The following is a 12,662-nucleotide window of genomic DNA, read 5'->3' as shown; positions in this document are numbered from 1 at the left end:
AGCCTGCCCCTACCACTGCTTTGTAAACATAAACCAGGTACTGTGACAGGACAGGGGCCGGAACCACTATTGATTATAATTGTTGGTCAGTTTCATTAATTATAACATTCTGAGCTTTCGAGTTTCACTAAAATGACACCATTAGTACAGTAAAGGAAATGATCAACAAAATGAAAAGACAGCCTAGGAATGGGAAAAATATTTGTATTGTGCATCACATAGGGGTTAACATCCAAAATTAAACAACAACAAATGCACATGCAACTCAGTAGCAAAAAACCAAATAATCCAATTAAAAATGGGCAAAGTGTTAAATTGACATTTTTTCCGAGGAAGACATACAGATGGCAAAATGGTCCATAAAAAGATGCTCATTACTGATCATTTGGGAAAAGCAAATCAAAACCACAATGAGATGTCACCTCCCACCTGCTAGAATAGCTACCATCAAAAACACATGAGAGTACAAACCCTGGCCAAGTAGCTCCGTCGGCTGGAGTGGTGGCTCCCTATGCCAAGGTTGTGGGTTCAGTCCCCAGTCAGGGTACATAAAAGAACCAACCAATAAATGCAGAAATAAGTAAAATGACACTGTTTCTCTCTCTCTCTCCCCCTCTGCTCCCCTTCCTCTCTCTATAAGATCAATAAATAAAAAATAATTAAAAAAAGACAAGAGAGTACAGGTTCCAGTTCAATATGGTGATGTAGGAAAATCCTGAACTTACCTCCTCCCATGAACACACTGAGTTTACAGCTATATACAGAACAAATTTCCTCTTTAAAGAAACCTAAAGGCTGGCTGTGTGAACACTACACATTGGGCAAACAAGAAGAAAACCACATCCAAGTGGGTAGAAGAGGCTGGGGCACAATCTTGCCATAAACCCCACCTGCCACTGTGTCCCACACTGGGAGGGACCTAGACCCAGAGGTTCTCCCTGAGGAGGGACGGGTTCAAATCCCACACCGAGCAGCCCAATTCTTAAGACATACACTTGAGAGATGAGTCCCCAAAACATCTTGACTTTGAAAAACAAGGCTTGAGTCCCGAGACCTACAAGACTGCAGCATCTGAGAAATCTCTGAAGGGCTGGTGTGCTCAAACTCACCGCAGGGCCCAGCTCAGAGGCAGCCAATTGTGTCCAAGACTCAAAATAAAGGAGGCTCACTTGCTTATATTAAAACATCAGCCTGAGGGGTGGGCATCTAATTCCAGGGTGTGGAGAAAAGAGAACCCTGTGCACTGTCAGTGAGAATGTAAATTGGTACAGCCACTATGAAAGACAGTATGGAGACTTCTCAAAAAATTAAAAATAGAGCTGCCATAGTATCCAGTAATTCTACTTCTGGCAATATATATGAAAGAATTAAAAATATTATATCGAAGAGATATCTGCACTCCCATGTTCACAGCAACATTATTTACAATAGCCAAAACATGGAAACCACCTACCTCTCCACTGACGGATGAATAGATAAACAGGCTGTGGTATGTACGTAATGGAATATTATTCAGTCATAAAAAGGAGGAAATCCTGCCATTTGTGACCACATGGATGAACCTTGAGGGCATTATGCTAAGCGAAATAAGTCAAAGAAACATAAATAGCATATGATCTCACTTATATGTGGAATCTAAAAAAAGAAACAACAGCCCGGCCAGGCATGGTGGTTGAGCATCGACCTAGGATCCAGGTGATCGGGGTTCAATTCCAGGTCAGGGCACATGCCCAGGGTTGCAGGCTCGATCCCCAGTCGGGGGCGTGCAGGAGGCAGCCAATCAATGACGGCTCTCTCATCACTGATGTTTCAATTTCAACTCTCTCTCTCCCTCTCCCTTCCTCTCTCTGAAATCAATAAAGATATATTTAAAATTTTAAAAATAAAAAATAAAAAAAGAAACAACAAAAAAAACAAACTCATAAAAAAAGATATCAGATTTGTGGTTACCAGAGGCAAGGGGTGGAGATGGGAAACTGGATGAAGGTGGTGAAAAGGTACAAACTTCAAGTTATAAGTCAGATAAGAAGTGGAGCTGCAGTGTACACCATGACGACTACGGCTGACACTGCCGCATGGCGTGTATGACAACCAGTAAGGGAATAAATCCAAAGTTCTCATCACAAGGAAAAACCTTTTTTTTTCTTTTGTATCTCTATGAGAAAACAGTTGTTAACTAAAGTTACTATGGTAATCGTTTCATAATATATATAATCAAATCATTACGCTATACACTTTATACAGTGCTACTGATTATATAGCAATAAAACTGGGAAATTACATTAAAGCAAGACATATTATAACTAATTATTAACAAGAGAAAATAGGTATGCAGACTTTTCATCAGCCCAACTTTTAATACTGAAATAGAAGGGATAGGCCTAATTAATAAGTTTAACCAATAAATCCATTGTTAAGGTTTTCTTCCAGAAAGTTAGGTTCTATTCCAAGGCATTGTGCTTCACTGTCTTTCCAAAACAGCATCAGGTGCTGAAAGAAAAGAATGTGACTCACTTCATTCAGTCTTTTCTGCAAATCTTTGACTTGATGTGAATATTCTTCCAAAACACGTTCGATGTGTTCTTTTCCAGGGTAAGGGATGATTTTCCTGTGAGAATCAAGCTCTGCTTCATATTTAGGGAAAAAAGGAATTTGTGTCAAAGTTCCAGATGCAGATGTGTTTTCAATTATTGTACCACGTACAGGTGACATAAAAAATGGACTTGAAGAACCTAAATATTAAAGAATTAATTAACTTATTACTAAAATAAGTTAAATACTATTACTACTAAAATAAAATAATTTTGTGGCAAACATTATCCTAGGTAACTCCCTTATTGAACCATGAAGGAACTCAAGGTCTCATGAGGCAAATAGACAAGTGAAAGTACCTCTGAGAGAAAGGAGCACATGGTAAAAACGAGGAGTAGATTAGGGAGGAGGGAGTTTTACCTGATAGTAATCAAGTGATGCTTGAGCTGAATGAGCCTTGAAGTATCTATGAGTAAGAGCTAACTAGTCTGGAGGACAAGAGAAGAGGAAGGGCATTCCAGACAGTGGGAGCACCATAATTATTGGCATGGAAGCTTAAGACAGCATGGCATATTCTGGGTGAAAAGAAAGTAGTGGCCAGATATGAGAATGAAGATGCAGGGCAGATTATGAAGGACCTTGTAGTCATGCCAAGGAGTTCATATTTCATCTTGAAAGCTCTGAGAAATCATTAAAGGATCTGAAAGTAGGGGGTTAATACAAGTAAGTCTGTGTTTTAAAAAAGTTTTCTGGCTCCAGGGTAGAGAATGCATTGATGGGGCTAAAACTAAAGGTAGAGAATCCTAGCAGGAGAAGGCTTTCAGCGATGTAAGCAAGAAATAGCAAGGGTGTGCCCTAAAGCAGAGTTGGTGGTGACAAACACAAAGGCATAGATTTGAGAAATATATGTGGAAAGTAAAAGAGAGGAAGGTGTCAAGTATTTCTCTTGGGTTCTGGGCTTCAGCAACATCCAATAAGGACGTTTGGTGTTCAAATACTGTACATGGACCTGAAGTTCAAGAGTGAATCTTTGCTTCAGAGATTGGGATTTGGGAATTATCAGCATATTCTGCCTCCCTCTTCAATGTCCTGACAACAGTTCCTTTTCTCTAGTCCCTCTAGTCCAAAGATTGGTAGCAGCTTCCTGCAGTTACTCATCTCTGGATAATCTCATCCAGTTACGCTTCTCAGCTCTTCCAATACCCTTCTTACCAATTCCCTGTATTAAGAGCCAGCTGTTTATTCCACCTTTCTGTTTTCCAGATTGCTATCTTTTGATTGAAATAATTTCAATCAGCCCTAGCTGGGTTTTCCCAGTGGTTAGAGAGTCGGCCCTCAGACTGAGGGGTGCTGGGTTTGACTCTGGCCAAGGGCATGCACCTCGGTTGCAGGCTCCATACCCGACCAGGCACACGTGTGGGAGACAACCAACTGATCCCCCATCTCCCTTCTACTCTAAAAAGCAGTGGCGAAAAAATATTCTTGCGTGATTAAAAAAAGAAACATAATGTTAGTGAGTGTAGATGTAGTCTGCCATCTGGCTGGTTATCAGAGCTGCCATTCTTTACAATTCTTTACAATTCTATAGTGTTAATCTAGAAAGAGAATATACTCACATTCCACTAGCCTTGATTACACTGAGCCGTAGCAATCTGATATATACTATAAAACCTACATCAATGGTATTAATCCATGTTTCTGTGTTTGTGTCTATGTGTGCGTGGTAAGAGTACACCTTTTTAAGTTCTTTGTTTGGAAACTGGCTACATTAAAAAGCAGATCACAGTTATACCTAGTACCACATAAGTAAATTGTTTAAATTGGCTCATTAAAATTGTCTTAAGTAAACATCTTCACAACATTTTCAGTATTTCAGATAAAAACATTGTTTAATAAGGAAACATCCTAGATGTATTATGAGTCTTCTCAGTAGAAATATTACATCTCAGAACTCTCTCACTATTATTAAAAGCAAGATGCATTTCTCTAGGGGGATTCCAGCCTTTTAGGAAAAGCTTGACTAGTGAAAATCTATGGTCAAAAGAAATACTTGCTTCATTGAAATGTATTATTTGTAAACCCATGGATAAGAGCCACTGTATATGTGATATCCCTTATTCTGTAGGTATTTTTGTTCTTAGTGCATTAAGATGAAAATGAAAAAGTAAAATAATAATGATAATAATTTCAATCAGAGGTAATGGGGGTAATTGGGGCCTGAACTAGGACAGTAGTAATGGGGATGGAGAGGGAGAGGGAGAGGGAGAGGGGAAAATGGATTCAAGAGAAATTTCTGAGAATAGAAGAAACAAGACTTAGTACCTGATTGGGATGTGAGAGTGGGTAAGGGAAAAGAAGTCAAAATAATACAGAATTCTGGCTTACAGTAGATGAAGGAAGAGAAGGAGTTTAGGGAAACATGAAATGTGTTGAAGTGCCTCAACATGGAAACAATTTTTAAGCCAAAAAAGTAATGTTAACATATGCTAAAAAACAGATATGCTATTTTTAAAAGACTAAACAATTCCTTTCTCAAAAAGTAAACTTATAGCCCGGCTGGGCGTGGCTCAGTGGTTGAGCATCGACCTAGGATCCAGGAGATCGTGGTTCGATTCCTGGTCAGGGCACATGCCTGGGTTGTGGGCTCCATCCCCAGTCGAGGGCTTGCAGGAGGCAGCTGATCAGTGACAACTCTCATCGTTGATGTTTCTATCTCTCTCTCTTCCTCTCTCTGAAATTAATAAAGATATATATATATATATATATATATACACACACATACTTATAAACAATATGGTAAATATTCATGGCCAAGGTCTGCACTGAACAGTTAAAATCAAAACATACTAAAAAACTGCAGCTTGAATGAATATTAGGAACACAGCTTAATTCTATTTTTCCCCCATTTTTGTTTTATAAAGAACACATACCTCCATTGGATGCGATGCCACTGCTTGATAAATCTTCATTATTTGACTCACAAGGTTTGTGTTCCATGTTAAATATTGTGACCTCTTCTTAGAGATCTTGAAATACGAACGCTTCCCTTTTAGTTCTTATCTACAAAGACAGGGATTCAATATTTATTTGCAAGGTACAATATATTCATTGAAGAGGAACTGACTTTGTTCATATTTGAAATTTCACAATTTTGCACCAGGAAAATATTTATACAAAAATGTATTATATAAAATTAATAAGTGAATAGAATCTTATTGTAAAAAGTATTGATTTTGATGGTCAACTGGCTTATTAAAGACAACCTCAAAATAAAAAAAACTAATACTTCAATTATTATTATTTTTTTTTTCAAATTTATCTTTATTGTTGAAAGTATTACAGGTGTCCCATTTCCCCCCCCAATTGATTCCCTCCACCTCGCTCCCACCCCCTCCCCAGACCTTCACCCCATCATTGTCCATGTCCATGGGTTATGCATATAACTTCTTTGCATAACTACACTCCCTACACTCCCCTTCCCTCTTCCCTCTGAAGTATGATCGTCTGTTGCATGCGTCAATGTCTCTGGATCTATTTAGTTCATCAGATTCTTTTGTGTATTAGCTTCTTCTTAAAGAAGACCCTTCAACTTTTCCTGTAGTGCTGGTCTGGAGGTGATGAACTCCTTTGCTTTTCCTTGTCTGAGAAGCTCTTTATCTGACCTTCAATTCTAAATGATAGCTTTGCTGGGTAGAGCAATCTTGGTTGCAGTTCCATGTTTTTCATCACTTTGAATATTTCTTGCCACTCCCTTCTGGCCTGCAAGGTTTCTGTTGAGAAATCAGCTGACAGTCGTATGAGTGTTCCCTTGTAGGTAACTAATTCCTTTTCTTTTGCTCCTTTTAAGATTCTCTCTTTGTCTTTAACCTTTGGCGTTTTAATTATGATGGGTCTTGCTGTGGGCCTCTTTGGGTTCCTCTTGTTTGGGACCCTCTGTGCTTCCTGGACTTGTAAGTCTATTTCTTTTCCCAGGTAGGGGAAGTTTTTTGTAATTATTTTTTCAAATAGGTTTTCAATTTCTTGCTCTCTTTCCTCGCTTTCTGGCACCTCAATAATACGAATGTTGGGCCTCTTGAAGTTGTCCCAGAGGCTCCTTACACTATCTTCATATTTCTGGATTCTTTTTTCTTTTTGCTCTTCTGGTTGGGTGTTTTTTGTTTCTTCATGTTCCAAATTGCTGATTTGATTCTCACCATCCTCTACTCTACTGTTGATTCCCTGTAAATTATTCTTCATTTCAGTTCGCGTAGCATCGATTTTCTCAATTATTTTCGTCATACTCTTACTAATATCCTTGAGCATCCCTATAACCATTATTCTGAACTCTATCTGTTAGCTTGCTTGGATCTATTTCATTTAGTTCCTTTTCTAGAGATTTATTCTGTTCTTTCCTTTGTGACATGTTTCTTTGCCTCCACATTTTGGCTGCTTTCTGGTGTTTCTATGTAATAGGTAGAGCTGCTATGTCTCCTGGAATTTGTAGAGTGGCTTTGTGTAGCAGGTGTCCTGTAGGGCCAGTGGCTCAGCCTCCCCAGTCACCTGAGCTGGGCCTTCTAGGTGCTCCCCTGTGTGGGCTGTGTGCACTGTCCTGTTGTAGTTGAGCCTTGGTTGCTGTTGGTGTCCCTGGAAGGAACTGACCCCCAGACCAATCAGCTGTGAGGACCAGCTGCAACTAGAGCCAGAGAGCTGCTGAGCTGGGGACACCCTTATGGATCAGGATTTACTTCAGTAGGGCTTTGGTGTTCACTAAGTGTGCCCCTTGAGTGTGTCACTTGTGGATGTGGTAGGGTTGTAATCCAGCGTGGTCGAGTCTGATCACCAGGTGCACTGTCTCTGGGGCCTCCCGGGAGGTGCAAAGTCAGCCTGTGCCAGTGCCTTGCCCAGGGCCACCCAGCATGAGCTACATGCAAACCATAGTTGGCTGCTCCTTGTGCTGGGCTTGGAGGTGCCCAGGAGAGGCCAAGCTATGAGCCAATGCAGCTGCCGCTAGTGCCAGGCCTGGGGCCACTTATCAAGCCGTATGGGGCCTGCTGCTGCTTGTTTGAGAGATTTTAGGTAAGTCCTAAGCATGAGGCTGGAGAGGCCACTTGCACAGAAAAGCCCCTGGAAATGGCCTGGATGAGCTGCAGGTGGGAGGGGCGGGGCCTCCGGGAATCACAGGGCGGGGCCAAAGGTGGGAGTCAGGTGCTGGCGACTCAAACATGGTGCCTGCCTGCGGGCTGTGTGCGGGGAGGACTCGCCACAGGAGCCATGGCCTCCGCCAGCCCTTCTGCCTGGAGGAAGCCGCCCCTCCGCCTCTCGCCCAGATCTCAGGCAGGTTAGTCCCTCCTGAGTGTCCCGGGTCCTTTCAGGCTGCTCCCGGCGCTGGGCTCAGAGGGAGCGTCCGAGTGAGTCCGTGCCGGGCCCTTTAGGAGGAGATGCTGGGGCTCCCGCAGCCTCCGCGACCCTCAGGGACAGTCCCCGCTGGGTTCACAGCCCGGAGTTGTAGGGACGTCTCTTCCCGGGCCTGGCGCCCTGGGCTGGGGGCCTGCTGTGGGGCTGGGACCTCTCACCCCTCCGGGAAATCCCCACCACCGAGATTCCCTCCCGGGTTTCAACCGCGGCACTGGGTGTGGGCCCGAGGCCGAGTCTCTGCGTCTCCGCCCCTCCTACCCTCTCTATGCTCCTTCACCTCCCTGGTTGTGGGGCTTTTGTTCAGCCAGATGTCAGGAGGCTCTGAGTGATGGTGGTTCTGAATTTTAGTTGTCATTTTGATGTGGTTGCGGGAGGCAGTGGGTGCAGCTGCTACCTGCACCACCATATTATTTCTTCTTCTTGAAGTCTCAAATATTATTATAATTAAAACTCCAATTGGGAGCAAAGATTTTTCTTTTCTTAGGTCTCTCTCATAAAGTTACATTGTCAAATGATGGAAGAAAATATTTCCTTAGTAAAAAGTAAAAAATCAGTAAAACAAAAATCACAAATCAGAAAATTGGAAATTAATAGAAAATGAAAAACTTCTTTGATATCAAACAGTGCTCATAATTTTAGATTAAGCCAAGAAGGGACGTCTGGGTTTGGAAAACAATGGTGGTGGCCTGATTCCAAATCTCCCCCTCATTTTCTGAAAATGACCATAAAATCAATAAAGGGAACAAATATATAAAACCACACAGACTCCACACCTTTAGCATCTCTAAAAGAAAGGGAATACCACAACCTTCCAATTATCTATAAACAGAGGAAAAGTTTTTTCCAAAATTTCTCCCATAGTCTACCTACCAGCACTGTAAGCCTGTGGGTATTATGGAGAATGGGAGAGGAGAGGCTTACAAGGAGCAGAGGGGAGCAGAGGGCTGAGAGGATGCACACACTCACCCCAGAAAGTGAACCCTAAAAGCTGAGGCACTAAGCACAGGTTGGAACTTGATAGTCCATAGCCCTGGCTATGCCTTAAGGGCTTGAAAGTGTGGGGGGACCAAATGTAGCAGTGTTTCCAGGGAGACTCAGATATGGAGAGAGGAGGTGATCTCCACTGGAGACATGGTATAAAGGGAAAGGAGGAAATGAGGGGAAAATACAGGACCCGGCAGAAACAAAAATAAGCAAGATATACCCACCCTCCTTCTACTCCTCCCACTCCAACACTGCGCCGGAAGAGGGCGCTCTCAAACTAAGAATCCTGTTCACGAAATGTACAGGAATAGACAAAAGCAGACCACAGCCATACAAAACTGCTACAAAATGTAAGAAAATGTGAATAAAATATTTTCTGCTGACTAAAAATTGTCCCCACCTCCCCACCCCCTGCTGCCCCACCGACAAACATGAATTCAAAGAAAACTGTAACACAATCCAAACCGAACAAGCATTATTCTCAAACAAGCATTTGGGGATATGAAAAACCACCCTTGAATCAGAAATGTAAAACTTAAGGACAGAAATGAATAAGAAACAAATAAAACTAGCAAAAAATTAGAAAGAAATGAAATGAGAGTTAAGAAAGAAAGAGAAGAAAAAGACAAAATTATATCAGAAATGAAGACCAAATTACACAAGGGAGGACAGGTTGTACTAAAGGGTCAATGAAGGCATGAAGAAAATCAGGAAAACAACCAAGAGAATGAAAACTGAGACAAAGCAATAAAATGAGTGAGAGAGGAAGTGAATGAAATGAAAGACAGGCAAAGGAGATTGAGCATAATTGGTGTCCCTGCACAAGAAAATCAGAGCAATGAAACAGAACTAGTATTTCAAACTATAATCCAGGAAAGTTTCCTAGGAATAAAGGAAGACCTGGCTCTACACATTTCTCATACTAGGGAAAACTGACCAAGAATGATCAACTTTGAAACATATCCTAATAAAATAAGATTTTGAAAATTATGAAAAAGTCCTCAGGGCCTTCAGGCAAAAAAGATGAACTAATTTACAAAGGGAAGAGGGTTACATGGCATCAGATTATTCAAAAACAACACACAAAGCAAGGCAGCCGTAGAGTAGCATTTTAAAGAAATACAAGGAAAATACAAACCAAGGAAAGATATCAGTCCAGCCAAGTTCTCCTTCAAAAGATTCAAAGCCATAGAAAAATATTTTGAGTGTGCCAGAACACTGTACACACGTGTCCTTCTGAGGACTCTACTGGGGAGGGTGAAGCTTCATCCAACCCAAAGATACCTGGCAAATGTGGCAAAGTGTTAACTACTGGTGAAAATCTTTTAGCTTTTCTGTAAGTTTTACATTTTTCAAAATAAAATTTGGAAAGAAGGTAAAGACTGGGTAAACTCTGCAAAACAACTTATGGTAGATATTTAAATATTCAACTGTAGAACTGAGACTAAAATGTGGCTGGGGTAATGGCACTGAAGAATAATATACACATACATGTGACAAAGGAGAACAGGCATAACTAACAATGGAAAGAAGAGAGAAAAAGGGGGAAAGGAGAAGACCACTGACTGTCAAAAGATACCACCGAAAACTGACAAAAAGCAAAAGATTAAGTAAGGAAAAAGGGGGTTTACAGGTGCACCATAAAAAGTATTAATGCAAAGATAACCACTAGAATAAAAATATAAACCTTAAGTGGCAGAAGAATTTTAAAAAGAAAAAATAAGAAACACCAAATAAACACTGCAAATATAATAAAATACATACAGCAATTACACCATAATATAATAATATGACAAAATTTATATATTTATTTTTAACTTGATTTTAGAGAGATAATATGACAGGATTTAGACCAAACATAATAGTCACGTCAATAATGTGAATGGACTTAACTTGCCAATTCAAATAAAAGGATTTTCAAATAGCCTCTTTAAAAAATTCAACTCTATGCTGTATACAAGAGGATACTTAAAAAGCACTGATACAAATAAAGTGATAAAGATTTGCCAGGAAATAAAAAAAGGAAGAAAGCATGGATTGAAATCCTGATACCAGACCAAGAAGTCTTCAAGCCAATATATTAAATAAGACAAAGGGCACTTAGAAGCCACATTCTACAGTAAGGAGACTACTTCTAATTGTATGATGTAACACAACCACTTAGATAAAACATAAATTGTGTGATAACAACAGAAATTATAGAATTTATGAAAAATAATGCTGATGAAAATACTACACATCAGAATCTGAGATACATTAAAAGCAGTGAAAAGAGGAAAGTTTCTAGCCTTAAACATCTATTTCAAAAAGGAAAGAATAAAAATAGGTGATTTAAATTTCTACCACAAAAAGATAGATAAAAGTAAAACAAAAGAAAGCACAGGGTAGGAAATAATAAAGATAAAAGCAGAAATTAATGAGGTAGAAAACAGAAAAAGAGATCAAATTAATCAATCAGAATCCAGATTATTTAAAAAAACAAAAAATATATATGCATGAACCATCAGAGTGATGGAAAGAGGCATATCACAATACAACATACTGCTTATCATTTTTACATTAATTCATGACTGTAAGCATAGCGTTAAAAGGTTTTTTTGTTTTTTAAAACCTGTGAGCTCGAGAATTTTATTGAACAGAATTCCTTCTTAATTCACTCACATTTTCTCCCTTTTGATTACTGAGGTACCATCTGTCAAAAGTACAATTAGATAAATTCTACCTTAATATGTTTCATGCTATCAATTTTAGGAAAAAGTAGTAGGTATGGAGACATTCCATAAAGAATTACAATAAATGGAGTGTTAGTCAAGATTGCCAGGCAACTTAAATGTTCTAAATAGAAGAGACTGCCATTGGGGGGGGGGGAACACCCTAGTTTAAACAAGTTTTATCATGAATGTATGCTGTATAATATAACTTACTAAAATAATGCATTTGGGAATTCTTCAGGATGATGAAAGACATTAAGACAATTCAAATGACTGAGTAAGGTTATTATCATAAATTACAGATAGGTCAAAAGCATGAAGGAATGAGCGGGACAGGCAGGATCACATAGCCCAGTGTTTGAGCGATCACACCCCAACCCACTGTGCTTGATACCAAAGTTTTTGGTATCAAGCACAAAAGGGAACCTACGAGCAAAGTAAGCAGACTGGAACCAGAAGTTGGAAAAGAGAGAAGAGAAGAAAGGAGAAGGTTTGACTTTATAATATCCTGATATGGAAGCCATATTTGTTTACTTTGGCATAAGATGATGAATGCCATAAACTCATTAATTCAGTACCCACTGATAGGTAGTAGGTCACTGAAGAGTAGCAGTCCTTTAGAGGGAAATATTTTTCTCAGAAAATTAATAGTTTAAAGAAAACAGCATAGGTTTAGTTGCTTAAACAAGAATTTTAAAACATTTACTTGTAAAGAAAATGCTTGTACTTCTACTTGCCAATGCTGCTCGTTATTTTATGAACTTTACAATAATGAAATCTGTCTTTTAAAAAGTACTTGAGCTCTGCTGGTCAGCGTGGCTCAGTGGTTGAGGGTCGACCCATGAACTAGGAGGTCATGGTTCAATACCTGGTCAGGGCACAGGCCCGGCCTGCAGACTCGGTTCCCAGCAGGGGCCGTGCAGGCGGCTCAATAGAGGCAGCAGATCAGTGACTCTCATGGCTAATGCTTCTCTCTCTCTCTCCCTTCTCCCTTTCCCTCTCTGAAATCAATGTAAAAAACAAAACAAAACACATTTAAAA

The 12,662-nt window shown here is 40.0% G+C and overlaps 1 protein-coding gene across 13 annotated transcripts in view; it reads right to left on the bottom strand.

Moving 5' to 3' along the window:
* CCDC158 (coiled-coil domain containing 158) overlaps positions 1-12,662 on the bottom strand; it is a 68,733-nt gene that overhangs the window by 49,812 nt on the left and 6,259 nt on the right. For 11 of the 13 annotated variants that reach the window (XM_087826880.1, XM_087826850.1, XM_087826906.1 and 8 more), the window contains exons 2-3: positions 5,463-5,592; positions 2,515-2,732 (exon numbers count right to left, since the gene is read on the bottom strand). In XM_087826880.1, the coding sequence (XP_087683006.1) occupies positions 2,515-2,732; positions 5,463-5,529 (285 nt within the window). In that variant the 5' untranslated portion in view covers positions 5,530-5,592. Of the gene's footprint in view, positions 1-2,514; positions 2,733-5,164; positions 5,271-5,462; positions 5,806-12,662 lie in introns of those variants that run through there. The other 2 variants (XM_087826865.1, XM_087826893.1) reach the window with 2 other exon arrangements.

This window comes from Miniopterus natalensis, chromosome 1 (assembly GCF_054644295.1).
Source record: "Miniopterus natalensis isolate mMinNat1 chromosome 1, mMinNat1.hap1, whole genome shotgun sequence".
Lineage (NCBI taxonomy): Eukaryota > Metazoa > Chordata > Mammalia > Chiroptera > Miniopteridae > Miniopterus > Miniopterus natalensis.
Note: the sequence above shows the minus strand (reverse complement) of the source record. Positions and strands in the feature narration are given on the sequence as shown.